The sequence below is a fragment of the Portunus trituberculatus genome, chromosome 39 (assembly GCF_017591435.1).
Source record: "Portunus trituberculatus isolate SZX2019 chromosome 39, ASM1759143v1, whole genome shotgun sequence".
NCBI lineage: Eukaryota > Metazoa > Arthropoda > Malacostraca > Decapoda > Portunidae > Portunus > Portunus trituberculatus.
In genome coordinates, this window is record NC_059293.1 from 3899463 (window position 1) to 3925727 (window position 26265).

At 38.2% G+C, this 26265-nt stretch overlaps 1 protein-coding gene across 1 annotated transcript in view; it reads left to right on the forward strand.

The window, feature by feature from the left end:
- LOC123515621 (protein pigeon-like) overlaps positions 1 to 26265 on the forward strand; it is a 99579-nt gene that overhangs the window by 40498 nt on the left and 32816 nt on the right. Inside the window, exons 12-16 of the mRNA XM_045274411.1 lie at positions 6934 to 7110; positions 16999 to 17205; positions 17990 to 18160; positions 19342 to 19443; positions 24381 to 24463. Coding sequence (XP_045130346.1) covers positions 6934 to 7110; positions 16999 to 17205; positions 17990 to 18160; positions 19342 to 19443; positions 24381 to 24463 — 740 coding nt within the window. The remainder of the gene's footprint in view (positions 1 to 6933; positions 7111 to 16998; positions 17206 to 17989; positions 18161 to 19341; positions 19444 to 24380; positions 24464 to 26265) is intronic.

The following is a 26265-nucleotide window of genomic DNA, read 5'->3' on the forward strand; positions in this document are numbered from 1 at the left end:
ACAATGTCGTTCAGAGATGTATGAATGATAAAAGAGCCTTCATTTGATGTTACATTAGGTGAAGGAGGATCCCGGGGAGCCGGCGTAGACGCAGGATTACTCGGCAAGGCCGCTCGATGGACCTGGGCCTTATATGACTCTGCCCTGTGGGCCCCCTTGATCCCCTTGACTGTGCGATGGGGAAGGACATGTTCCTTAATCCTTGTATTGATGTTAGTGGCCCCCAGATGTTTGGCCTGATAGTCTGCCATCATTACCAGCTCCTCAGGATCCCACCTCGCCCTCCAGCACTTGAGCTGTAGAGCTGCCGCCTCAGTCTCATGGTACACAGAGGGGTGCTGAGACCGCTCATGGACTCTCCTTCCCCTGTAGGTGGTGAAGGTCCGAAGACATATTGGGCATGTAGGGCCCCTGTCATCATCATCACCACTTGCTGCCATAGTGAAAGGTACAAATAATTGCGACCACAGTCGCTCTGGAATATATAAATATATTGGCAGCAAAACAACAGAGGCCAAGTACGAGAAAACCTCTGTAGGAGGGAAAGTGTTAGCCATATTTAAAATTTGGGAGCGTTTCCCAAAGTTTAAGCGCATTGCCTGGCAGCAGGCTACATGGAGGCCCTAGCCCTTAAACTAGATTTGAATGGCTTCACAATTTTTTTTTTTTTTTTTTTTTTCATTTCAATGTCTGCCAAAACTGGGTGCATCTTATGAGTCCATGCATCTTAGTAGCCATCAAATTCGATAGATTTAACTTTTTCACTTCAGCCAACAGAAAATGGCTCCTAGTACTATGTCCGGGCTGGGTAGGGTGGGGAGATACTTGATTCAGAGGCATCTCTCTCTCTCTCTCTCTCTCTCTCTCTCTCTCTCTCTCTCTCTCTCTCTCTCTCTCTCTCTCTCTCTCTCTCCTCTCCTCTCTCTCTCTCTCTCTCTCTCTCTCTCTCTCTCTCTCTCTCTCTCTCTCTCCTCTCCTCTCCCCTCTTCTCTCTTTCTCTCTCTCTCTCCCACACTACAGAAATAATGATGATGGTGGTAAGTGATTTTTCATAATAGGTACGTACAATAAGAAATAAACCCCACAAATTTTATAGAAAAAAAATTATAATCTGCCTTCTCAAGGCTACTTTCTGAAGATGTTAAATGAGAAAAAATGTTAGTTTTTGTGGTAAACCAATCTATTGGTGCCATAATAAAAAAAAAATTATTTCCAGCATGGTACATCAGTACTTATCCTTATATAAGTGAGTCATACACCTTTGTTATAATGATGAAAGTTATCATACCATATATGACCTACATTCTGAGAGATTTCACACAGTATCTGGGAAGGAAAACACACCATCTTAACAGAAAGCAGCCATGACGTAATATGGCGTCATTTCTTATGTTACAAGTGCCCTGATGACACAAGTTATGTCTCATCGTGTTGAAGGGGTTAAGAAAGAGATAAGAAGGGACTGGTTCTCAGATAGACTGGTTGATGAATGGAATGGACTCGCTAATCATGTTGTTAGTGCTGAGTCAATAAGGAGCTTTAAAAGAAGACAGACAGATATATGGGTGGGGATGATAGGTGAAAATAAGTAAGTATGTTCCAACAGGGACTACCTCATGTAGGTCTGATGGTTTCTTGCAGCTTTCCTCATTTTCTTGTGTTTTCATCTCTATCCAAAAATTTATCCAATCTTGTAAATTTCCCAATTGATTCAACATTGGTAACCTATTGAGAGAGGCGGTGACATAGTGGATAAGGCAGTGAGCATGGGATCGGGCAGACATCCACGTGTAGGTTCGAATCTCACCCTGTACAGCCTTAAACATTTTTTCATTTGTGGAGCGGTTTAAAGTTACCTACATGTCACCATGATACCCAGGTTCTAGGTGGTTATACCCAAGATGAGCCTGGGTGGTGATATGGGCCCTGATATGGGTACCACTATAAATAAAATTGCCTGCACCACTAATGGGCGGAAGCTGAACAGCACATCCTACACACTCTTCAAGTGAGCCTATAGTCACTATAGGCCTCAATATAAAAAAAAAAAAAAAAAAAAACTTACTAAATCATTTTATGTTAGTTATTGTTATTTTTTCTTTTAATGTTGGAGGGCAACAGGACTATAAAAAATGGCCTACTGAGATGCCAGTACCCGTAGAGAGTCAAAAGCAGTCATAAAAATTTTAAGAATCAGTGTCTTGAAATCTGCCTCTTGAAAATATTCAAGTTCTAGGAAGGAGGGAATACATAAGCAGGCAAAGAGCTACAGATTTTATCAGCAAAAGGGATGAATAATTGAGAGTATTGGTCAACTCTTGCATTAGAGAGGTGGACAGAATGGAAGTAAGAGAAGGAAGAAAGTATAGTGTAATGAGGCTGTGGGAGAAGAGAAGGCATGCAGCTAGCAAGATCAGAAGAGCAGTTTGCATGAAAATAGCAATAGAGGATAGCAAGAGATGTAATAAACCACCTCATTATCCACCAATGTATTTGTGAATTCATTGCTTCCAATCATCTTTTTATCTCAAAATTTTCAAAATGTTTACTTTTGGATGATTCTTGGTCTGGTAAATAAACAGTTTCCGGGAAAGAATTTTGGGATGAGGTTCTTCCTGGGTTGTTGAAGGATACAGTCAGGGTGAAGATTTATTGATGTAATTTCTATCATCATTGTAATCATCATTATCATCAGGTTCAAGCAAACAATATCTTGAACAGATGTTTTATATGCATGACTGCTAAGGAGGCCAGGAACCAATTGCCTCCACTATAACTGTATTCCTTCCATACACTCACCAACTGACAATACAGTGCTGACAACTAACCCTCAATTCATCATTATCATCATCACAATAACCTGAAATAATGAGAAAAGATACTTCCATCATTCAGACTCTCTTGTTTATGGACATAAGAATTAGTATTCCAGAAAAGAGCTTTGATGTTAAGTGCCATGTGAAATATTAACAAGAGAGTTATCTCCTACAACCTAAGTATTCCATAGAGTGTGAGCCAATATTGCAGAAAATACAGCCTGTCTTCAACTGATCACTGGTATAAAGAGTGTAAATTCTCTGGCCTACAGCAACAACACAGCCCTTGAATGTTGAGAGCTGGCTGTATGTGCAGGATATAGGCAAGTCAATAATAGTACAGAGCATAGGTATTCAATAGTACAGCACAGAATGATTTCATATAAACTGTACCACCACAGTTTTGTGAAGCCAGCAAAGTGACTTGATTTCAAATCCCAATTTTGATAAAAGTAGGATTGGTTTCTTTAAGTTTTTGTTAAATAATTATATAATTTCTGTTTCTCTGATCCCTGTGACATTCCCAGCTGGACTGGAGTGTGGCAGAGCACTATCAGTACCGGGAGTGTCCTATTTTACTCCAGGAATTCTTGGTAGGACTGAAGTCATTCATAGTCATCATTGCTTTGCTAGCACAAGTGTGGTCAGAAGTCAACGTGTCACATTTACTTCCATTGTGTTTTTTTGTTTTCCACCAATCTTATTCTCTGATCTGCTTGCAGTTTGTATTCATAGAAGAGAGGAGTTGAAAATTAAGAAAAAACTTGACATTTACTTCCAAGGAGTTGTGTGTTTTCTTCAGAGTCTGATCTGCTGACAGTCTCTCTCCTCATGAAACCTTATTGTTGAGAGATTCTTAAAGGAGAGGACTTGAAAAACTAAGGGAAAATTTTCTATTTACATCTGAGCTTTGGATTTCCTCTTGACCTTAAATTTTGATCCCCTGTTATTTGGTATATTTGTCAAGGAAAGGACTTAAAAAATGAGGAAAACTTTAGATGAAGGGTTTGGTGAAGAGCTGAACATTTTAAAAAGCAGTTAAAGTGATTGTGACAAATTAATTGACTTCAGACTACATGTACAAGCTCACAGTACATGCCACTGTATCCACCATGCCAGGCCCATGACACTTAGAATGATGTTTAATCTTATCTAAACCTCTTGAAAGCTTTGTATAACCCACAGCATTGTAGGTCAGAAGTAGTGAAGGTACCTTATACACACAAATACAAGTAGTGTAGGATGTTCATGTCTTTACTACCATTGTTTTGGGAATGCATTTCTTATTTCACCAGATTTAACTTGACAAATTTATGCTTCAGTATTTCACTATGCAATCTTTCCATTTGCACAACAATTTTTCCCTGCTTCTCTCTCTCTCTCTCTCTCTCTCTCTCTCTCTCTCTCTCTCTCTCTCTCTCTCTCTCTCTCTCTCTCTCTCTCTCTCTCTCTCTCTCTCTCTCTCTCTCTCTCTCTCTCTCTCTCTCTCTCTCTCTCTCTCTCTCTCTCTCTCTCTCTGTTGTATACAGATGTAAATTTATATTCTTCTGAGATGAAAAATAGGAAAAGAAACTAATCCCCTGCCTTTTGTGAGAAGACTGACTCTGCAAACCTCTATCACATCACTTTCTCAGTAAACCAAGGTATTGATGTACCACTTGTGTAGAAATCTGCTTTGAGAAAATGAAGACCAGTATTTACAGACATTCAGACAAGTTGGAGGGAGAGATGGAGGGAAACGCAGGTGTAAGATGTTGAGTTTATTTCCTGCATAACTTGAGAGATGCCAGGATCTTGCACCGTTGCCTGTGCAAAAAAGAAAAGGAAGGTGCTAGAGGCATTGTACATTAGCAGAAATAAAAACATATATAGAGGTCATCAGGTGATGTGTGAGGGGATCCAGCTGCAGCACTCGGTGATCCCAGGTCACGGTTGGGGATCAATCAGCGATCTAGATTTGGGTTTGGCAGCACATCCTGAGTCTCCACCATTCTAAGGGGGGTCTGGGCTGGAGCAAATTCAGTTCTCCTGAAAAAGCAATAGGTGAAACCAGTCAGGAAATAAACTGAAGAGCACAGTATGTTTCAAGAGTCCCTGTAGTCATGATTGCAATAGGATAGAATGATCTTGAGGATATGTATCACCTTGTTACTTTTCCTCTCCAGTGTGATGGTCTTAAAACATTAGTAGCATAAGATTTCAGAGTTTTTTAGTTTTTTCATGGATGTGGAGGATTTGCAAGTGGGAAAGAACAGCTTAGTATTTCATGTTTGTTGTGCAGATGCAGTACAAGTGAATGAGAAGCAGGATTGACTTTTTAGGGGGCATAACTACTCTTGTTTTTCCTTATATATATATATATATATATATATATATATATATATATATATATATATATATATATATATATATATATATATATATATATATATATATATATATATATATATATATATATATATATATGATATCCACTCTAAGAACAGTCAACTTTATTCTTTTCATTGATTTATCTTATAATTTTTTATTCCTTTTTATTATGTTTCATCTTATTATAGTTTTCTGATGGTAGTTCTGGCGAAGGCCAACAAGAAAGGGCATTAAAAAGAAAGAAAATAAAATAAAAGGGTAACCTGATGATGATACCTGTCCCAATGAAGAGAGTTGTATACACTACATGAAGATGGTAAGGCATGATATTACAGCCACTACAATTTGTGTGAGAGGTGAAGGTGCCTGTTGGTTGATATAGATTAGAGAAATTGAAAAATTGCCTTGTAATTTGAGAGACGTTGGAGTTTAAGAATGATTGCCAGTATGTTGTAGAGCATGTAATGGTATAGGATTGTGATGTTTGAGAGAACGGTGAACTCTGCAGCTGTTATTTATGGAGGAGTAATAGTATTTGTTATTGTGGAGAAGAGAAAAAAAAATGAAATCCATGGGTGTTATTGTTTTCAGAAGGATGTAATTACTTGATGTGGATTAGAGAAAAAAAAATGTCAATGGAGGAAAACATGAAATCTAAGGCTATTGTTTTTAGAAAGATGCAAGTGTTTAGTAGTATGTGTTAAAGAAAAAAAACAAAGGAATACATGGCTATTATTGTTTATGTGAGGGGTTTCATTGTTCAGAGTGAATACACTAGTGTCAGTTGAAATGAAAGTGAGGTATCTGCCTTTGATAATATGACAGTATCAGTGTTTATGGTAATGAGGTTTGTGTTCATTACTGTTGAAGGTGCCATATGCTGGTTATATTACATATACAGAGAGGCTTCTCCTTGGTTGACTCCTTCCTAACACTCATGTTTACATCCAGCATATCTTGCTTCTTTGTGCTGTGTATGAAATTAAGAACTTGATGACTTGTATATTGTGAAGCTAAAAACACTTCTGGCTGCACCTCCATAATTTGCAGAAAGGCTCCAACTGATGTGACATGGGTTTTTAAGGGTGTTTTTGTGGTTGTAGTGACAGATTAATAAGGTTTCTACCTTTTTTTTAGCAAGAGAAACACTTGTGAGAACCTGACTAATCACCAATGTGGCCTTTGAAAATAATCCTGGTGAGAGAGCAAAGTGTTTCTATTTATAGGCTGAAACCGTTGAATTGGATGTTAGGTTTTTTGTGTGCTTGTTTTTTGTTCCTTGTATTGATTGTATTAAATAGTAGCAAGGTTGTGTATTTATGATTGCTACTGTGTACTGTTGTTCAGTATTCCTTATATTTGTAGGTACATTGTTATAATCCCACACTACAGATAAATCTGCTGCTCACTGCTCCATGTATATCAACCAGTGCCTTCTTATGATGTCCTTTGATGCTTTATATCAGATACACTTTAAAAAGTTACTTTCTCTTTTATTAGAAATTTTTTCACATAGGGACTTTCAGTAATTACCATATCTCTTTTTAAATCACAAATAAAGGTCAATTCTCAAATATCAATGGACATTGATTCTTTCTTATGAATAAATGTTGTTTGTATCACACATAAAGAAGTTATGTTTCTCTTGATATTTTAGCAATTGTGTACTTATAGTGTTAGTAGTACTTTATTAGTATTGGTAATATTAATAGCATTAGAAGTGCAGTAATCCCTGTCCGCACTACAGTTGATGTGGAGTGTGTGTGAAGATCCACACAACTTGGACACTCCGTCACTGCTGCAGGAGTACCTGGTGGGGGAGACGTATGCCGCTGTACACAAGCACATCGACTCAGACGCTGCCCATCTGCTTTCCTTGCTGCCCATTACCACAGCGCCCTTCACCACCGACACCGAGTACATTGTGAGCAAACCCTTCATTGCTCATTCAAAGTGTGCTAAGCCTTTTGACTGCTTTAGCTTCTCCTCACCTTGATATTAGTGTTTTGTGAGTTCAGATGAGACTTTTGAAAGACTACAGTTCCATCAAATGGTGTTGTCATGTGTCTAGTGAAGTTTTCAAAATAACTAACTTAATTTTTATTGAATAAGATTTCTTAGGATGGCTAGAAATTAAATGACTAGTGGCATTAGCAGTCAAAGGATTAAGGTTATATCTTATGAAGTTTTTGAGTTTTGCAGAGATTTTTACATCTACTTTGAGGTAAAATTTAGAGGTAGAGTTCCATATCTTGAAATATGTTTGTATTAAAATATTTGTGAACTTGGTATCATAAATGTGAATTCTAGATTTATTGAAGAGAAGAATTAGATCGATTCATTCATCCATAAAGTGTTCATTAATTGTAATTTTTCCAGCTTATTGGGTGATGTGTAATTCACTGTGTTTGCATGGCCGTGGCTTTCAGCATTGTGTCTTTGTGTCTGCTTCTCTCAGTTACCATTCCTCTCGGCCTGGAGATGGCTGATTGTGCGAAGGAAAACTTTGAGTTTCTTCAGTTTACCATTCTAATTTTATTTATTTTTTTTTTTTCATTCATCCAATATTCAATGTATAATTTGTCAGATATTTTATTACAGTGGATACTTTGCTCTTCTTATACAGTTGAACTACACCATTCATACACCTTGCTAATCGTGCAACTCATCATTCATCTAACTTTTACACATAGAATTTAATTTGTCATTCATATGTTTGTCCCATGATTCATTCAGTGTCACCTTGTTGCTGACCACGCTGTGTTTACTTCAGGTCAGTGTCGTACTAGGTTCCATACACAAAGCATCATCCACACAAGCTTTGTGAAACTTTGTGCTATTTTATTGCTTTCCTTTGTTATTTATGTTGAAAGTAACGAGAAAGTGTGTGTGTGTGTGTGTGTGTGTGTGTGTGTGTGTGTGTGTGTGTGTGTGTATTTACCTAATTGTATTTACCTAATTGTAACATACGGGAAAAGAGCTATGCTCGTGTTGTCCCGTCTCCATATCTATTAATGTCCAGCTTTTTCTTAAAATCATGAATATTCCTTGCGTTGACCACTTCCACGTCTAAACTATTCCATGCTTCCACCCTTCTATGAGGGAAGCTATATTTTTCACATCTCTCCTATAAGTGGCCATTTTAGTTTTTTCCCATGCCCTCTCGACATTCTTTCATTCCACATACACAGATCTTCCCTATCCATTTTTCCATGCCAATCATCACTCTGTATATTGCTATCAGGTCTCCCCTTTCTCTTCTGTTTTCCAGGGTCGGAAGTTGCATTCTTTTCAGTCTGTCTTCATAAGTCAAATCTCTTAAGTCAGGCACCATTTTGTTGCAGCCCTCTGTACTTTCTCTAGTTTCCTTATGTGTTTCTTTAAGTTCGAGCCCACTGTATTGTTGCATATTCAAGCCTCGGTCTTATCATTGCAGTAATTATTTTCTTCATCATTTCTTCATCTAAATATCTGAACGCCACTCTTATGTTCCTCAATAAGTTCAATACTTCTCCAATTATTTTGTTTATATGTCTCTCTGGCGATAGGTCATTGGTAATTGTCACCCCAAGGTCTTTTTCTTCATGACTGGTTTTATGTCTTCATTTCCTATCTTGTACATACTCCTGATTCTTCTTTCACTCTTGCCAAACTCTATTTTCTTGCATTTTGTCGTGTTGAACTCCATTTGCCATGTACAGCTCCATTTCCATATTCTGTCCAAGTCTTCCTGGAGTAGTTCGCAATCTTTGTCACATCTCACTTTTCTTAACAATTTTGCATCGTCTGCAAATAGGCTCACATAACTGGACACCCCATCCACCATGTCATTTATGTAGACTGCGAACATTACTGGTGCCAACACTGATCCCTGTGGAACTCCACTCTCCACCAATCCCCATTCTGATGGTCTGTCCTTAATTATTGTTCTCATTTCTCTTCCTACCAAAAGTCTTCCATCCATTTTAGTAAACTGCCATGCACTCCTCCTACCATTTCAAGTTTCCAGATCAGTCTCTGGTGTGGTACCTTATCAAAGGCCTTTTTTAAATCCAGATATATTCCATCAGCCCAACCATCTCTTTCCTGTATTACATCTATCACCCTCGAATAGTAACATATCAGGTTTGTCGTGCATGAACGCCCTTTTCTAAAACCAAATTGACACTCACAAAGTATGTCATTTTTGTCCAAGAAGTCTGTCCATCTATTCTTCACCACCCTCTCACACATCTTAGCTACCACACTTGTAAGTGACACTGGTCTATAGTTCAATGGGTCTCTCTTGTTACCTGATTTATAGATTGGGACAATGTTAGCTTTTTTCCAGTCTTGGGGCACTACACCTTCCCTTAATGAGGCATCCATTACTTCACAAACTTTTTCTGCCAATTGCTCCCATTCTCTTAAAATCCATTTTGATACCCCATCAGGTCCCACAGCTTTTCTCACTTCTAAACTCCCCATCATTCTCTTCATCTCCACATACACAGTTACTTGAAACTCCTTCATAATCCCTTTCTGTTCCATTACCAGTGGTTTGTCAAAAGCAGTCTCCTTTGTGAATACCTTCCAGGGTCGGAAGTTGCATTCTAGCCTCAGTCTGTCTTCATAAGTCAAATCTCTTAAGTCAGGCACCATTTTGTTGCAGCCCTCTGTACTTTCTCTAGTTTCCTTATGTGTTTCTTTAAGTTCAGCCCACTGTATTGTTGCATATTCAAGCCTTGGTCTTATCATTTATCAATTATTTTCTTCATCATTTCTTCATCTAAATATTCTCGCCACTCTTATGTTCCTCAATAAGTTCAATACTTCTCCAATTATTTTGTTTATATGTCTCTCTGGCGATAGGTCATTGGTAATTGTCACCCCAAGGTCTTTTTCTTCATGACTGGTTTTATGTCTTCATTTCCTATCTTGTACATACTCCTGATTCTACTTTCACTCTTGCCAAACTCTATTTTCTTGCATTTTGTCGTGTTGAACTCCATTTGCCATGTACAGCTCCATTTCCATATTCTGTCCAAGTCTTCCTGGAGTAGTTCGCAATCTTTGTCACATCTCACTTTTCTTAACAATTTTGCATCGTCTGCAAATAGGCTCACATAACTGGACACCCCATCCACCATGTCATTTATGTAGACCGAACATTACTGGTGCCAACACTGATCCCTGTGGAACTCCACTCTCCACCAAGCCCCATTCTGATGGTCTGTCCTTAATTATTGTTCTCATTTCTCTTCCTACCAAAAGTCTTCCATCCATTTTAGTAAACTGCCATGCACTCCTCCTACCATTTCAAGTTTCCAGATCAGTCTCCGGTGTGGTACCTTATCAAAGGCCTTTTTTAAATCCAGATATATTCCATCAGCCCAACCATCTCTTTCCTGTATTACATCTATCACCCTCGAATAGTAACATATCAGGTTTGTCGTGCATGAACGCCCTTTCTAAAACCAAATTGACACTCACAAAGTATGTCATTTTTCTCCAAGAAGTCTGTCCATCTATTCTTCACCACCCTCTCACACATCTTAGCTACCACACTTGTAAGTGACACTGGTCTATAGTTCAATGGGTCTCTCTTGTTACCTGATTTATAAATTGGGACAATGTTAGCTCTTTTCCAGTCTTGGGGCACTACACCTTCCCTTAATGAGGCATCAATTACTTCACAAACTTTTTCTGCCAGTTGCTCCTGCATTCTCTTAAAATCCATCCTGATACCCCATCAGGTCCCACAGCTTTTCTCACTTCTAAACTCCCCATCATATTCTTGATCTCCTCCACAGTTACTTGAAACTCCTTCATAATCCCTTTCTGTTCCATTACCAGTGGTTTGTCAAAAGCAGTCTCCTTTGTGAATACCTTCCGAAAGCATCCATTCATAGCCTCTGCCATTTCCTGGGATCCTCACTGCATACTCCATTTACTTCTAAACTTTCAATACTTTCTCTATTTTTGATGTTGTTGTTCACATGTCTGTAAAAAGCCTTGGTTGGTCTTTACATTTATCAATTATATCCTTTTCTTGTTTCTTTCTTTCTTCTCTTCTAATCAACACATATTCATTTCTTGCTCTTTTGTAACTTTCCACTGCTTAATCCGTCTTTTCCTTCTCCACCTCTTCCATGCATCCTCTTTTCTTGTTCTAGCCTTTTCACATCTATCGTTAAACCAGTCCTGCTTTCCAACTTCTATGTTGTCTTATTGGTACAAATTTTTCTCACCTTCTTTGTATATTTTTATAAATTCCTTCCACTTTTCATTTGCTCCTTAGCACTCTTGAATTTCATCCAATTTGTCTCTTGAAAGAATTTCTTTAGGTTTCCAAAATCTGTCTTGGCATAATTCCATCTTCCCACTTTATATTCTTCATTTCTTCTAGATTTCTCTTCATCTATCACCTTGAACTCCAAAACTGCATGATCACTCTTTGCTAAAGGGCACTCCACCCTCATCTCCTCAATGACCATTGGCTCTGTACTAAAGACCAAGTCCAGTCTTGACGATGCTCCCTCTCCTCCAAACCTAGTATCTTCTTTGACCCACTGAGTTAACACATTTTCCATTGCCAGTGTCAATAGTGTATTTCCCATGTTGTCTCTGATCCTTCCATTGACCAGTCCTCCCAACACACCTCTTTACAATTAAAATCTCCCATCATTATAGTTCGTTCACAGCCACCCAACATTTCTTCCAGACATGTTCCTGTATCACTTATCATTTCTTCATATTCCTGTACTGACCATGCATTTGTCTTAGGTGGTACACACCACTATGTAGTGCCTCTTTTTCCTTCATTAGTTTCTGCTCTGATCTTTAGCACTTCTGCCTTTCCCATACCTTTTTCACTTGATCCACCTTTATATCTTTTTAACCAGCAACATCACTCCTCCTCCCATCTTACCTACTCTATTTCTTTTCCAAACATTATATTTCCTTCTCCAACCTTCATCAGGTCTTCTCCCTCTCTCAGTTTTGTTTCAGTAAGACCCACAATATCTGGGTTCTTGTCCCTCAAGTAATCGTTGAGTTCTAAAATCCCCGATATCACTCCATTTATGTTGGAATACATTACATTTCGCTCATATGTAAGTTTCTTTAGTCCTTTCTTGCTGTACTTTTCTGGGTTATGAACCACTTCCTCAGTCTCATATCCAAGATTCTCCAGAAAAACTCTTTCTTCTCTTCTTCTGTCCTCTCTGTGTGTGTGTGTGTGTGTGTGTGTGTGTGTGTGTGTGTGTGTGTGTATTTACCTAATTGTATTTACCTAATTGTAACATACGGAAAAGAGCTATGCTCGTGTTGTCCCGTCTCCATATCTATTAATGTCCAGCTTTTTCTTAAAATCATGAATATTCCTTGCGTTGACCACTTCCACGTCTAAACTATTCCATGCTTCCACCCTTCTATGAGGGAAGCTATATTTTTCACATCTCTCCTATAAGTGGCCATTTTAGTTTTTCCCATGCCCTCTCGACATTCTTTCATTCCACATACACAGATCTTCCCTATCCATTTTTCCATGCCAATCATCACTCTGTATATTGCTATCAGGTCTCCCTTTCTCTTCTGTTTTCCAGGGTCGGAAGTTGCATTCTTTTCAGTCTGTCTTCATAAGTCAAATCTCTTAAGTCAGGCACCATTTTGTTGCAGCCCTCTGTACTTTCTCTAGTTTCCTTATGTGTTTCTTTAAGTTCGAGCCCACTGTATTGTTGCATATTCAAGCCTCGGTCTTATCATTGCAGTAATTATTTTCTTCATCATTTCTTCATCTAAATATACTGAACGCCACTCTTATGTTCCTCAATAAGTTCAATACTTCTCCAATTATTTTGTTTATATGTCTCTCTGGCGATAGGTCATTGGTAATTGTCACCCCAAGGTCTTTTTCTTCATGACTGGTTTTATGTCTTCATTTCCTATCTTGTACATACTCCTGATTCTTCTTTCACTCTTGCCAAACTCTATTTTCTTGCATTTTGTCGTGTTGAACTCCATTTGCCATGTACAGCTCCATTTCCATATTCTGTCCAAGTCTTCCTGGAGTAGTTCGCAATCTTTGTCACATCTCACTTTTCTTAACAATTTTGCATCGTCTGCAAATAGGCTCACATAACTGGACACCCCATCCACCATGTCATTTATGTAGACCGCGAACATTACTGGTGCCAACACTGATCCCTGTGGAACTCCACTCTCCACCAAGCCCCATTCTGATGGTCTGTCCTTAATTATTGTTCTCATTTCTCTTCCTACCAAAAGTCTTCCATCCATTTTAGTAAACTGCCATGCACTCCTCCTACCATTTCAAGTTTCCAGATCAGTCTCCGGTGTGGTACCTTATCAAAGGCCTTTTTTAAATCCAGATATATTCCATCAGCCCAACCATCTCTTTCCTGTATTACATCTATCACCCTCGAATAGTAACATATCAGGTTTGTCGTGCATGAACGCCCTTTTCTAAAACCAAATTGACACTCACAAAGTATGTCATTTTTCTCCAAGAAGTCTGTCCATCTATTCTTCACCACCCTCTCACACATCTTAGCTACCACACTTGTAAGTGACACTGGTCTATAGTTCAATGGGTCTCTCTTGTTACCTGATTTATAGATTGGGACAATGTTAGCTCTTTTCCAGTCTTGGGGCACTACACCTTCCCTTAATGAGGCATCAATTACTTCACAAACTTTTTCTGCCAGTTGCTCCTGCATTCTCTTAAAATCCATCCTGATACCCCATCAGGTCCCACAGCTTTTCTCACTTCTAAACTCCCCATCATATTCTTGATCTCCTCCACAGTTACTTGAAACTCCTTCATAATCCCTTTCTGTTCCATTACCAGTGGTTTGTCAAAAGCAGTCTCCTTTGTGAATACCTTCCGAAAGCATCCATTCATAGCCTCTGCCATTTCCTGGGATCTTCACTGCATACTCCATTTACTTCTAAACTTTCAATACTTTCTCTATTTTTGATGTTGTTGTTCACATGTCTGTAAAAAGCCTTGGTTGGTCTTTACATTTATCAATTATATCCTTTTCTTGTTTCTTTCTTTCTTCTCTTCTAATCAACACATATTCATTTCTTGCTCTTTTGTAACTTTCCCACTGCTTAATCCGTCTTTTCCTTCTCCACCTCTTCCATGCATCCTCTTTTCTTGTTCTAGCCTTTTCACATCTATCGTTAAACCAGTCCTGCTTTCCAACTTCTCTATGTTGTCTTATTGGTACAAATTTTTCTCACCTTCTTTGTATATTTTTATAAATTCCTTCCACTTTTCATTTGCTCCTTAGCACTCTTGAATTTCATCCAATTTGTCTCTTGAAAGAATTTCTTTAGGTTTCCAAAATCTGTCTTGGCATAATTCCATCTTCCCACTTTATATTCTTCATTTCTTCTAGATTTCTCTTCATCTATCACCTTGAACTCCAAAACTGCATGATCACTCTTTGCTAAAGGGCACTCCACCCTCATCTCCTCAATGACCATTGGCTCTGTACTAAAGACCAAGTCCAGTCTTGACGATGCTCCCTCTCCTCCAAACCTAGTATCTTCTTTGACCCACTGAGTTAACACATTTTCCATTGCCAGTGTCAATAGTGTATTTCCCATGTTGTCTCTGATCCTTCCATTGACCAGTCCTCCCAACACACCTCTTTACAATTAAAATCTCCCATCATTATAGTTCGTTCACAGCCACCCAACATTTCTTCCAGACATGTTCCTGTATCACTTATCATTTCTTCATATTCCTGTACTGACCATGCATTTGTCTTAGGTGGTACGTACACCACTATGTAGTGCCTCTTTTTCCTTCATTAGTTTCTGCTCTGATCTTTAGCACTTCTGCCTTTCCCATACCTTCTTTCACTTGATCCACCTTTATATCTTTTTTAACCAGCAACATCACTCCTCCTCCCATCTTACCTACTCTATTTCTTTTCCAAACATTATATTTCCTTCTCCAACCATCATCAGGTCTTCTCCTCTCTCAGTTTTGTTTCAGTAAGACCCACAATATCTGGGTTCTTGTCCCTCAAGTAATCGTTGAGTTCTAAAATCACTCCATTTATGTTGGAATACATTACATTCCGCTCATATGTAAGTTTCTTTAGTCCTTTCTTGCTGTACTTTTCTGGGTTATGAACCACTTCCTCAGTCTCATATCCAAGATTCTCCAGAAAAACTCTTTCTTCTCCTCTTCTGTCCTCTCTTCATTTTTTTTCAAAGCCTCCTTTCTCAACTCATTTAACATTTCTCTTTCCTTTTCACCGAGATCTCTTCTCAACCAAATCTTCCTTGTTGTTTCCTGCTGGGCTAGCCTCCATGACTTCTCCACCAATTCATCTACATCCTTTTGTGACTTAAGTTTGATTCTTATTGGCCTCATACCTTCTCTTGTGAACTTTCCAATTCTATGGAAGTCCTCTATTTCTTGTACTAGGTCTTTTCCTCCTCCTGCACCACATTAATGATATTATTTATCACCTTTTTATGTTTTTCTCTCTCCATTTTACTCGGTGTCTTATCCTCCTCCACACCAAATATCACCACACATCTCTTTTTGTCTACAGTTTCCCTCACCAATGTCTCATTTGACTTAATAACCTTCACCACTTTCTCAGCAATCTTCTCTTCTATGATCTGTTGATCTATAATTTCAGCAAGGCCCAAAGTTTTCTCCCAGACTCTTTGATTTCCTTTTCCAGACTTGCAACTTTGTAATTTACCTCCTTTCTTTCCACTTCCTGACTTTTTTCCATTCAGCCTGCTTCTCCATCACTTTTCCTAGAGATTCTCCACATTTTCGCAATTCACTTTAATTAGCTTAACTTCCTCTTTCAGTGCTTCATTTTCCTTCTTCATATCGGCACACTCTTTCATTACATTGTCATAACTCGTTTCCAGGCCCTCATACTTTTCAAACAGTTTTTCAATTTTACCTTCCAACTCCAGAATTTTCTTCACATAAACGCTCTTCTCCATTATTCCTTGAAATCCTGTGAAGTCTGATTCATCTTTCGAGTTCACGGCCGCCATGTTGCGCAGATGTAAACAAACCAGCTGATGGCTCAAACGCAGGCTACAGTTTATATTCACCTTCCCTGGACATTATTTTGCTAATCAACAGTTAACATGACTATATGGAGACGGGACAAACATTACAAGCTCCTTTCCCACCTTGGTTACTCTTAGGCAATGGTAACTGTAGAATTAGAGATGATTGCTCTGGAGCTCAGCGACCACATCCGCCATCGACGGTGTCCCGTGTGTGTGTGTGTGTGTGTGTGTGTGTGTGTCAGTAATATTGGGAGACAGGCACAAACAAATGCACACAAGAAACTTTATGACTTGATAAAATCATACCTTAACCCTCTTCTATCACTCCTTCTGCTACTGCATTTTATTGTTATTGTGCACACTTAAAAACCTGTACTTATGTTTATATTGCACATGAAATTACTGCTATCACGCTCCTGTCATTCAAAAACTCCTGAGTTATGATGTCCCTTGATTGTTGAGTTTATATACTTTTATTGAGAAAAGTTCTTCATATATTCTCCAGTGTATGCATCCATCTTAGCTCCTAATTGTCCACAATAAGGTACCATATTTGATGGCATATAGGTCATACCTTTATTTAGTACTTTTGCATGCATCATTGCTTTATTGCTGGTATTATTATCATTACCAGTATTATCACTTTAAAAATTAATTTTTGTAATTACAAAAGCAATATAGCCTGTGAGGGTGTGATGCATGTTTATAAATATCAGCTGATTGGCACTCTGACTCAACCTTGCAGGAATCTCCAGCTGAAGAAAATGTCCGCATCTCCTACTGCTTGCTGGAGAACGCTTGCATCATGCTGCTGTCGCCTAGAGAGAGGGTGGTACGCTCCCTGACAGACACGTGGACCAGGCTTTGGGAACACACCACCACACGCCACCACCACCGCTTCTCCCTCACTGATGTGGTAGAGAAGCTTATGGTGTCTCTTGACACATACAAGGTGAGTTGAAGCTATCAGTGTAGTGTACAACAATTCAAAGTGATGGAATAACTGATGAAATGTTTGTTGCAAACATTACAGAATAGAAAGGAATGCAATTTCTTGCTGGTACAGTATTTGAAGGTGGCCATAGGATAAGAATAAGTGTCTCAGAGTGGCTAGTGATTATAGATTGTAGATGGTACAATATTTGGAAGTTGCTGTAAAATGAGAAAAGGGATTTCAGATTGGTTACTAATTAAATAAAGATGTTCCACTCGGCAGTGACAAAGTTAAGGAGCACTCCATTTTTGGATAATCTTTCTGGTTAGTTCTCTTTTGGAATTAGCATCTTTAGTGGGCCTGATTTCCACCATCATTTTATTTCCCTTTGTCACAGTACATATCAAATAAAAGTAGATCAATCAGAAAAGGAATTGGCCTTCTTTTTGTTTATTTATTTAATTTTTTTTCTCATTCAGCTGTTTATTGCCACAGATTGGCCACCTGTTTCAGTTCTCTCCAGTTGTCTCTTCCATTAATGCTAGTCTGTCTAGGTGCATTAGTATTGCATCTTTTCATTATTTTCTCTATTGCACTGTCTCCTGTCAAGAAGCATTTTCAGATGTTTTGAACTTCCCATGCATGAGTGTTCTCCAGTTGTCAGTCCTGTTCTTGTTAATTCCCAAGCAGGTCATTCTTTACATTACATTGTCTGTCTCTGTTAAGCATAGTCATAAAAGTAGAATAAGAGAAAAGGAAGTCTTCCATGCTATTTTTAAATTTCTCTGTGTTACGATTGCAGCCCGAAGCGTTGTCCCAGGGCAGCACTCCTGTGTCACCAGCCAGTCCTCTGGTGGGTGGCCTGACCATCACCTCACTGGGACTGACGCTGGCACACCTCATGTTTGACCCTTTGCCCTTCAATGAGGCTGAGAACACCACGTCTTCCAAGCTAGAGCACCTATTGTCTGTGGTGGGTAAATTTACATGCAGTCTTGAGTATCATTAATCAACAGAAAAGTTCAGGATGATTAAAATTTTGATAAATTTTGTCTTGATCCGTGAACAAAAATTTCGTCCAGGAACAGAATTGATTTGGTACGAGATAGTGTTGTTATGGTACCACACTGTAAACAATGTTTCATGTGCTGTTTTGTGTTCTTTTTTTTTTTTTTTTCCATCTCTCCATTAAATTGGTCTTCTTTATGCCTCCCTAGAGAGTGAAATGTGTTAGTGATAGTGGTGTAAAAATTAAAGAAGCCTATGTGTATTACAATAGAAATCAAGAAAGCCATACCAGCAAAGCATCTTGGAAATAATACTAGTGTTCAATCCACACAAATGAAAACAGAAAATAAGAACTTTATTACAAATGTGGAACACTAGAATAAAGATTATTATTTCCAAGATGCTCTGCTGGTATGGTAAGTCTCAGAATTCATGAGATTCTGCTAGATGTTTGTTTGGGCTGCCATATTTGTCATCACAGCTGATCACAACACAGAGGTGCCTCACCTCCAGGATAGATAGTGATAAATGATAAGTGTCATCAGGAAGACTAGCGTGTACTGTCTTGCTGTCATTTAGATTCTGTTACTATTTCAACAATGATCCTTTGTTTATTCTAGCTGAGGGGTACACAAAAGCATTTGACAGGGGATACATGCTGCAGGGACCCTAAGGTGTGAGCCAAGTTGCTCCCTCAAATGCAACCTGGGGTGCAGGAACAGATTAATTTATTTTACATTGATTCCAATGGGGAAAATTATTTTGGTTTACAAACATTCGGTTTGCAAGTGACCTTCAGGAAGGAATTAAGTTCGTCAACTGAGGCTCCACCATATTGAAATCAGTAGTAATTTGTTACCTCATTTGGCAGTATTGGTGTTGGCAGACACAGAAAGGTGTCACTTGGCTGTTACCAGTGTAAATGAAGTGAGATGAAAATGTTTGTTGTGTCATTAGTCATTTCTGCTTGTCTGTATTATGTTCTATAATATAAAGAAATTATTTGTGCCATCATGTAGTTTTGGAGCTGGCAGATGCTAAACTTTATAACTTAAATATTAGTATAGACTGTAGATAAAATGAGAAGAAAATGTATAGTGTCATTACTTTTTTTTTTTTTTCTTTTCTTTTCTTTGCTGTGGACAGAATCTTCGAGAGCTGAGCATGTACTGCCTGAAGCACTTCCCCCACGAGTCCCCCATGAGGGTGCACGCTGTGGCTAGCAAGTATGTCTGCACTCAGCTCCAGGCAAGTCATTCCCCAGCCAAAGTACTATAACAGAGAAACTAACTGATGAACTTTGTGCTCATTTCTAAACACAAGTTGCTTTACATTAAGAGATGTTGTATGTGAACAGTTTAGGGTTTAGTGCATCCTCTCTTTTTCTTTATTTTGGGGGATGGGACAGTGAATAGCAAGTGGAACTGGAATTTTAGGGTCTTCCATGTGTTACTTTGTGAAAAGCCTTTTTAATATCTAAGTACACAGTGTTGCCCCATCCATCTCTTCTGTGTACCTCATCTATTACTCTTGTATAGAGACATAGTAAATTTATTATACATGATTTTTCTTTTCCAAATCCAAATTAGGAGTTATTTATCATTTCATTGTCCTCCAGATATTGCAGCCATTTTTCTTTGATTGCAATTGCACAGATGTTTCTCTCAATACAAGTCAGTGACACTGGTCTATAATTAAGGGGCTGTCTTTTCCCCTCCTTTTTATATAGGGAGTATATTTACTCTTTTCCATTCTTTTTGTACTTTACCTTCTTTCTAAGAGCTGTTGATCACATCCCAAATTGGTTCTGCCAGCTGTTCTCTACATTCTCTTAGAGTCCATCCTGACACTCCATCTGGCAGGGTTGGAAAAAATCATGATTTTTTTCAAAAAAATTTAAAAAAAATTGAATTTTTTTATTTAAATCATTTTTTTTATTAAAATGATTTTTTTACTTGAATCTCTTCCTGATGTCCAAGTTATTTTTTTTTCGTACTGTGATGGCATTTTGTATTAAACACTTTATGTTATTATGGAAGCATAGTTTAAAGCTGCTTTTACACATTACCCAAGTTAAAAAGAATTTTTAATTTCAAAACTTCAAAAGTATCATTATACCACATTAGTCCATTAATTTATAGTTGATTCATATGTGAAATTATTTACACTTTGTTTTAAGTACAGAAAACACATAGGAATTTCAATGAGAAAATATGAAAGAAATCATTGTTTTTATTAGACAAATGTAATAAAGAGAATAAATTAATTGTTTGAGAACAAAAGTTGTGATTTCATTTTTTCTTGTAATAGTGTACTTGACATCCCATACACAGCACTGGTGAAAAGTTGCCAGCTTGTGTATTTATTGGCAGACTTGGTAATTTCATTTAGACCACATTCTAGAACAGTATTTATAGATTAATTAAAATGATGTTAATGTTAACTGAAAAACAATATATTCTTTTTATCTGGTAATTATATAAAGATCTTATTTTCTCTTTGATATGCTTTCAACATTGCTTTGTAAGAGAAGGCATGGCAATAATTCACTGGTGTCTGAGTGTACCCTGATTTGTACAGGAACAGTACAGGTCCAAGACCAGTATAAGTAGTTCATCCCATTTTCCTTTTAATGCAATCATTTCTTTTTATATAGTGTGTTAATAAATCTAATTATTTGACATAGCATGGGTATTTTGATTTAAATTAAGATTTTTTTACTCTGATTTAAATTGATTTAAATTACTTGATTTAAATTATTTGATTTAAATCATTCCAACCCTGCCATCTTGCCCCATTGATTTTCTGATATCCACCCTTTGATTAACTTGCTAATTTTCTGTTTATGCACCATAACATTTCTTAAGCTCTCTTGCTTCACATTGTTGTTTGACTGTGAAATCTCCCTCTATATTAAATGCATATCTAAAGCTCTCATTCATCAGTTCACTCACTTCTTTTGTTGTTTCACATACTCTATTTTCCTTAATCAAATTAGTGACAGTCTCTCTGTTCATCATCTTTCCATTTATATACTCATAAAAAGGCTTGGGTTCCTCTTCACATCTCTTTACTATATCCCTTTCAAACTTTCTTTCCTCCTCTCTTCTTATTCTAATATATTCCTTTCTTGCCTCTTTATATTGCTTCTTGTTGTTTTCTCTATTTCAATGCTTCTTTAATTTCTTCCAAGCTGCATCCTTACGCTTCTTAGCTTTTGCACATGCAGCATTATACCACGTGTGCTTGCTCTTTTACTCTGTATATGGGAACATACCTCTTTATCCCCTCATGGTTATTTATCTAGGAATACTTCATACCCCTCTTTTGCTGTTTTTTGCCCTGTATGGTTTCTTTCCAATTAATACTACCAAAGTACTTACTTAATCCTTCAAAATTTGTCTTGGCATAATTTAATCTTCCTTGTTTATGTCGCTCATTACATTTCAAAATTTCCTGATCCTGTAATTCAGCTTCCTGAACCACATGATCACTTTTCTCATCAGGCTATGATTGTTGGACAAGGCTGTGGTTTTTTTGCAAATATCAGATCAAGCACAGATGGTTCTCGCTCCCTCTTATACCTTGTATAGTCCTTCACCCATTGGTCCATTGTGTTTACCATTACCAGTTGTAACTTTTTCCCTTTGTATCCAAATGTTGCTATACAGGCAACCCCCGTTTAACAAAGGTTCACACAACGAAACTTCGCTACAACGAAGGTTTCATTTTACTACCATCTGCTCGTTTAACGAACACCAAACTCGCTTTAATGAAGTTTTATATAGGTATTTTTTTCAAAATTTGAAAGCCCCACTGTATCACGCAAGCTGACAGGCTTTTGAATACACCAAGAGCTGCTGGTACTAAGGCCTGCCTCAGGAGAAATCCTGAGACACCTGTAGAATAAAGATCAAGATCAAGATCAAGTCTCGTGGACAACATGCGCACCACTCACTTCCCAGTCAAAACATAACAGCGTCAGCAGCAGCTCGTCTTCCCCAGCTCAACTTACTACCAAAACGCCCTGCAATGTGGCCTAGTGTTCCTAAGAAGACCAGGAAGTCTCTTACTCTCGAAGTGAAGCTGGATATTATTCACATACACGAGAGAGGCCAGAAAACTAATAACATTGCTGGCCACCATCTTGACTCCATCTACTGTCTACTATTTTCAAGTCAGCAGACTCTATTAAGAAGGCTGGTGAGACTGTATCTTCCTTGCAAGCTAAAAGAACCACCTGAACTCATGACTCTACAATGGATAAAATGGAAAGCCTTGTGGAAATGTGGTACATAAATTTTGTATGCGGTACAATGATGCGCACTTTCTTTACATTCCACAGGTTGCCGGCTAGTGTCTTTTCCGTTTCACTCTCTCTCCCTTCATAAAGTTAAGATCATCAACATTATAAAGTTACGTACATACATACATTAGTGTACATTATAATGACTTAAATTAAACTACCTAAATGTTTAACTTCATAATTTTTACTTACATTAAACCTTTTACTGTACTATGATGCACTCTCGCTTTGCTTACTCTCAATGGAAGTTCAAATCAGGGGTTAAACTTGTTATAATCGGTTCGCTTAAAAAAGTTTTGCTTAATGAAGTGTTTTTTAGGAACATAACCCCTTCTTTAAGCGGGGTTTGCCTGTATTCTGTATTCCCAGCCAATTTTCCTTGCTAATATTTCTTCAACCCCTTCTTGGGATCTCATTTAACATTAAGTGGCATTTTAGTTCCCTCACTATATTTTTCATGTTTATATATTTCTTCAGTTTCTTTCTCTAGATTCTGTTCCTCATCCTGAACCATTGATATAATTTTTTAAATCCTTTCTTTCTCCTTTTTCACTCACAAATTTATTGGGTTTTCTTCTCTTGTAGTCCATATATATAATCATACATTTCTTTTTGTCTACTGTCTCTCTCATTATATCACTTGTGTTCTTTGTTTTTTTTTTTTTTTTATTCATTGTTTAACCACCTCCGCAAAGTTAACTTTTTCATCCTCCTATTCTTTTCCCATGCCTTCTTCCATTCTTCTAGCTTTGTTTCACTCATCACTCTTTCTGCCCCAACATTAGTGTTCACTTATCCTTTAGGCTGGGAGCACACAAGCGACTCTGTGGCACCATATCATGGTGCCACATCATGACAGGGTTTTAAGCAACTGTGTTTTGACTGAGCCACGCCACAAAGTCGCCTGGGTGTATGGGCACATGACACTGGCACATCATGCCCATCAAGGCCTTAGTTCCTAGAGAATCCATCTGTCTGTAGCTGAACATAAAGATGTCACACATCTCTTCCTATGCCTTGGCTTTGGAACATATGATTTGCATCATATGTCCCATATTGCTCGCTGATCTTCAATTTCAATAATGAATAGATGTATATCGAGTGTAGCCATGGTATTGATATATATGATATGTAAAGGGGAAAATATGCTTACTCAATGTTTGGTATGTGACTGCCCATAGCCATCACGCTCGATGCTTAGCCACAAGTTCGTGTACACAAGTACTCAACACAAAGTCGCTCCATGCTGTGGCAGGAATGAGCGTCAGCTTGCCACAGTTGCTTGCCACAGATGCTCGTGTATGTGGGACAGCTTCTAAAGTATAGAACCTTATGGAGAGCCACATCCCCACCACAACTTGGTGCCACTGAGTCACTCGTGTGCTCTTGGCTTTAGGCCTTCCAACGCCATTTCATAGTCCTTGCACTTGTTTTTAAGGGCACTTTTTTCCTTTTTTATTTCTTCTATTGTTTGCTTCATGTCATTATTCATCCTAAGAGTATTTTTAGTTCTCTCCATTCTTCTTTCAGTTTTCAATTTTCCGTGTGTGTGTCTGCATGTGTCAGAGAGAGAGAGAGAAAGAGACAGATTTTTATATGTATATAACTGTGTGAAATGTTTGTTTATGCTTTGTACTCTAATGGAATGGGCACATGTTTATTGTGATTATTACTTTTATTCTTATTCAGGAGTTGCCTTGTGTAAATCAACCAGCTTTTTGCAATCTCTTTATTTTCTAATGAAACCTCTTTCTTTTAGTATTCATGAAAAATCTAGGCCTTCAGATTTTCAGACAACCATCTTTTCATTTGAAAAATAGATACTACTTCACTATATTTTGTAATTTGGTTTGAGAAAATGTGTGTTGTTTGTTGGCAGGTGTCTCGGCGTCTGTGCTCCATCCTATGCTCCTCCCAGACCCTGATTCCGAGTGAGAAGAGTGAGAAAGGCTTCACCTTCATGTAGGTGAATGGTCCAGGTCCAGATTCTAAAATGCTTTGCTCTTTCATCATGAATATCTTCAAAGGCCATAGAGATGATTAGTTGGTTTATCAAGTGTGTTTCTCCTAATAATAATGTAGAAAACTTTATCCGTGACTAGAACCCAAAAAAAATTTTAAATGCATGTAACTTCAACTTAAGTCTTGTCAGTATACGTTTAAGGGGATTGTCTGGTTAGGTTTAAAAAAAATTGAAAATAAAGAGGTACGTGGGTAATATTTTTTTGACTGATAAATTACTATTACACGATGTTTAGTTTAGTAATTACAAGCGAATCGAAGCATAAATAACTGCATGAAAAAAAATATATATATTTTTTGAAAAGAACATTTTCCTATAAACTTTGTCACTGGAGGGCAGATTTCAACTCTGCTAGTACATATATGAAGTATGTGGTGTAACAAAACTTTCAATCTCATAGAATTTTGAATTTTTTGTTTTGATGGCCATTATGATTTTTTTATTTTTTTGTTTTTCTTATACTGCTGGTCAGAGCGGAAGCGCGAAAGGGACAACAACTCCCACGCTGACCAAATTTCATTCATCCCTTCGTAACTCCTAAACATACGGCGGGATTCACTGTATGTCACTATCTGGCAACTCTGCAGCTCTAGTTGTCAAAGTAGATGATATGTTTCCTTAGTCAACATTCGTCTGTGGTTCGTGTGATTGCATTTGAATTTTCTTTCACCCTCCCTCATGGGCCCTTTTTGTGGATGCGTGAGCTTACCATTGTGCCCTGTTACTACCTATTATGGGACCTAGGAAACTAATTAGTAAGGCCCAAATCTCAGTCATTTTTGCCTCAGTGAGGGAGAATAAGTCAAATCAAGAAACTGCCGCGAACACTGGCAAAGGTCTCAGAATTGTTCAACGTTGGACCAAAATTTATCGTGAGGGAGGAAGAGACGCTTCGCCACCACCTTACAAGCCTGAAGGGCGTAAGCGCAGTGTGAGCCAGAGAACTCTGAACGTAATTCAAAGACAGCTTTAGGCCAACCCTGCATACACAGCATGGAACTTTAGGCTAGGAACCCTCTGTGCTGGGTGGGGTGAGTGAAAGGAGTGTGCGGAGATATGTGAAAGGCGACATGGGATAACGGAGTTGCCGTGCAGTTTCAAAACCTTGCTTCAGTCATGATTACCTTAACAGTAGGCAAGCAGTTTGTGTCTCAGCACAAAGATTTGGACTTAGGTAAGTGTCGTAGGGTATGTTGGTCAGATGAGGCAAGGTTTCAGATTACAGACAACCAGAGAAACCATGTGTACCGCAGACCCGGTAGTAACCATCACGATCCATGCTACACAACACACACATTAAGATCCAGATTTTTTGACGGTGTGGGGTTGTTTTTCTTACTATGGTCTTGAAAAATTAGTGTTCTTGCCTAAGAATGTTTGTATGAACCAAAATAACTACTTTGAGCTAATTCTAGATGAGTTAGATGAGTGTATGGAAAAGTGCAATGCTGATACCTTCATGCAAGATGGTGCACCGTGCCATACGGCAAAGTTAATTGTTGACTGGTTTGCTTTCTGCAATATCAGCCTTTTAAAACCTTGGCCCGCAAGTTCGCCAGACCTGAACCCTATAAAAAAATCCCTGGGCGTACATAAAACTGAAGCTAAAGGAGAGAGAGGTACCTCCTCCCTCCCACACCTCCAAGCCGCTATTCAGGACATATGGGACAATATTGACGCTCAGTATCTCCACCACCTGGGTGATACACTTCCCACAAGACTCAAAAGGTCAAGAAGGCAT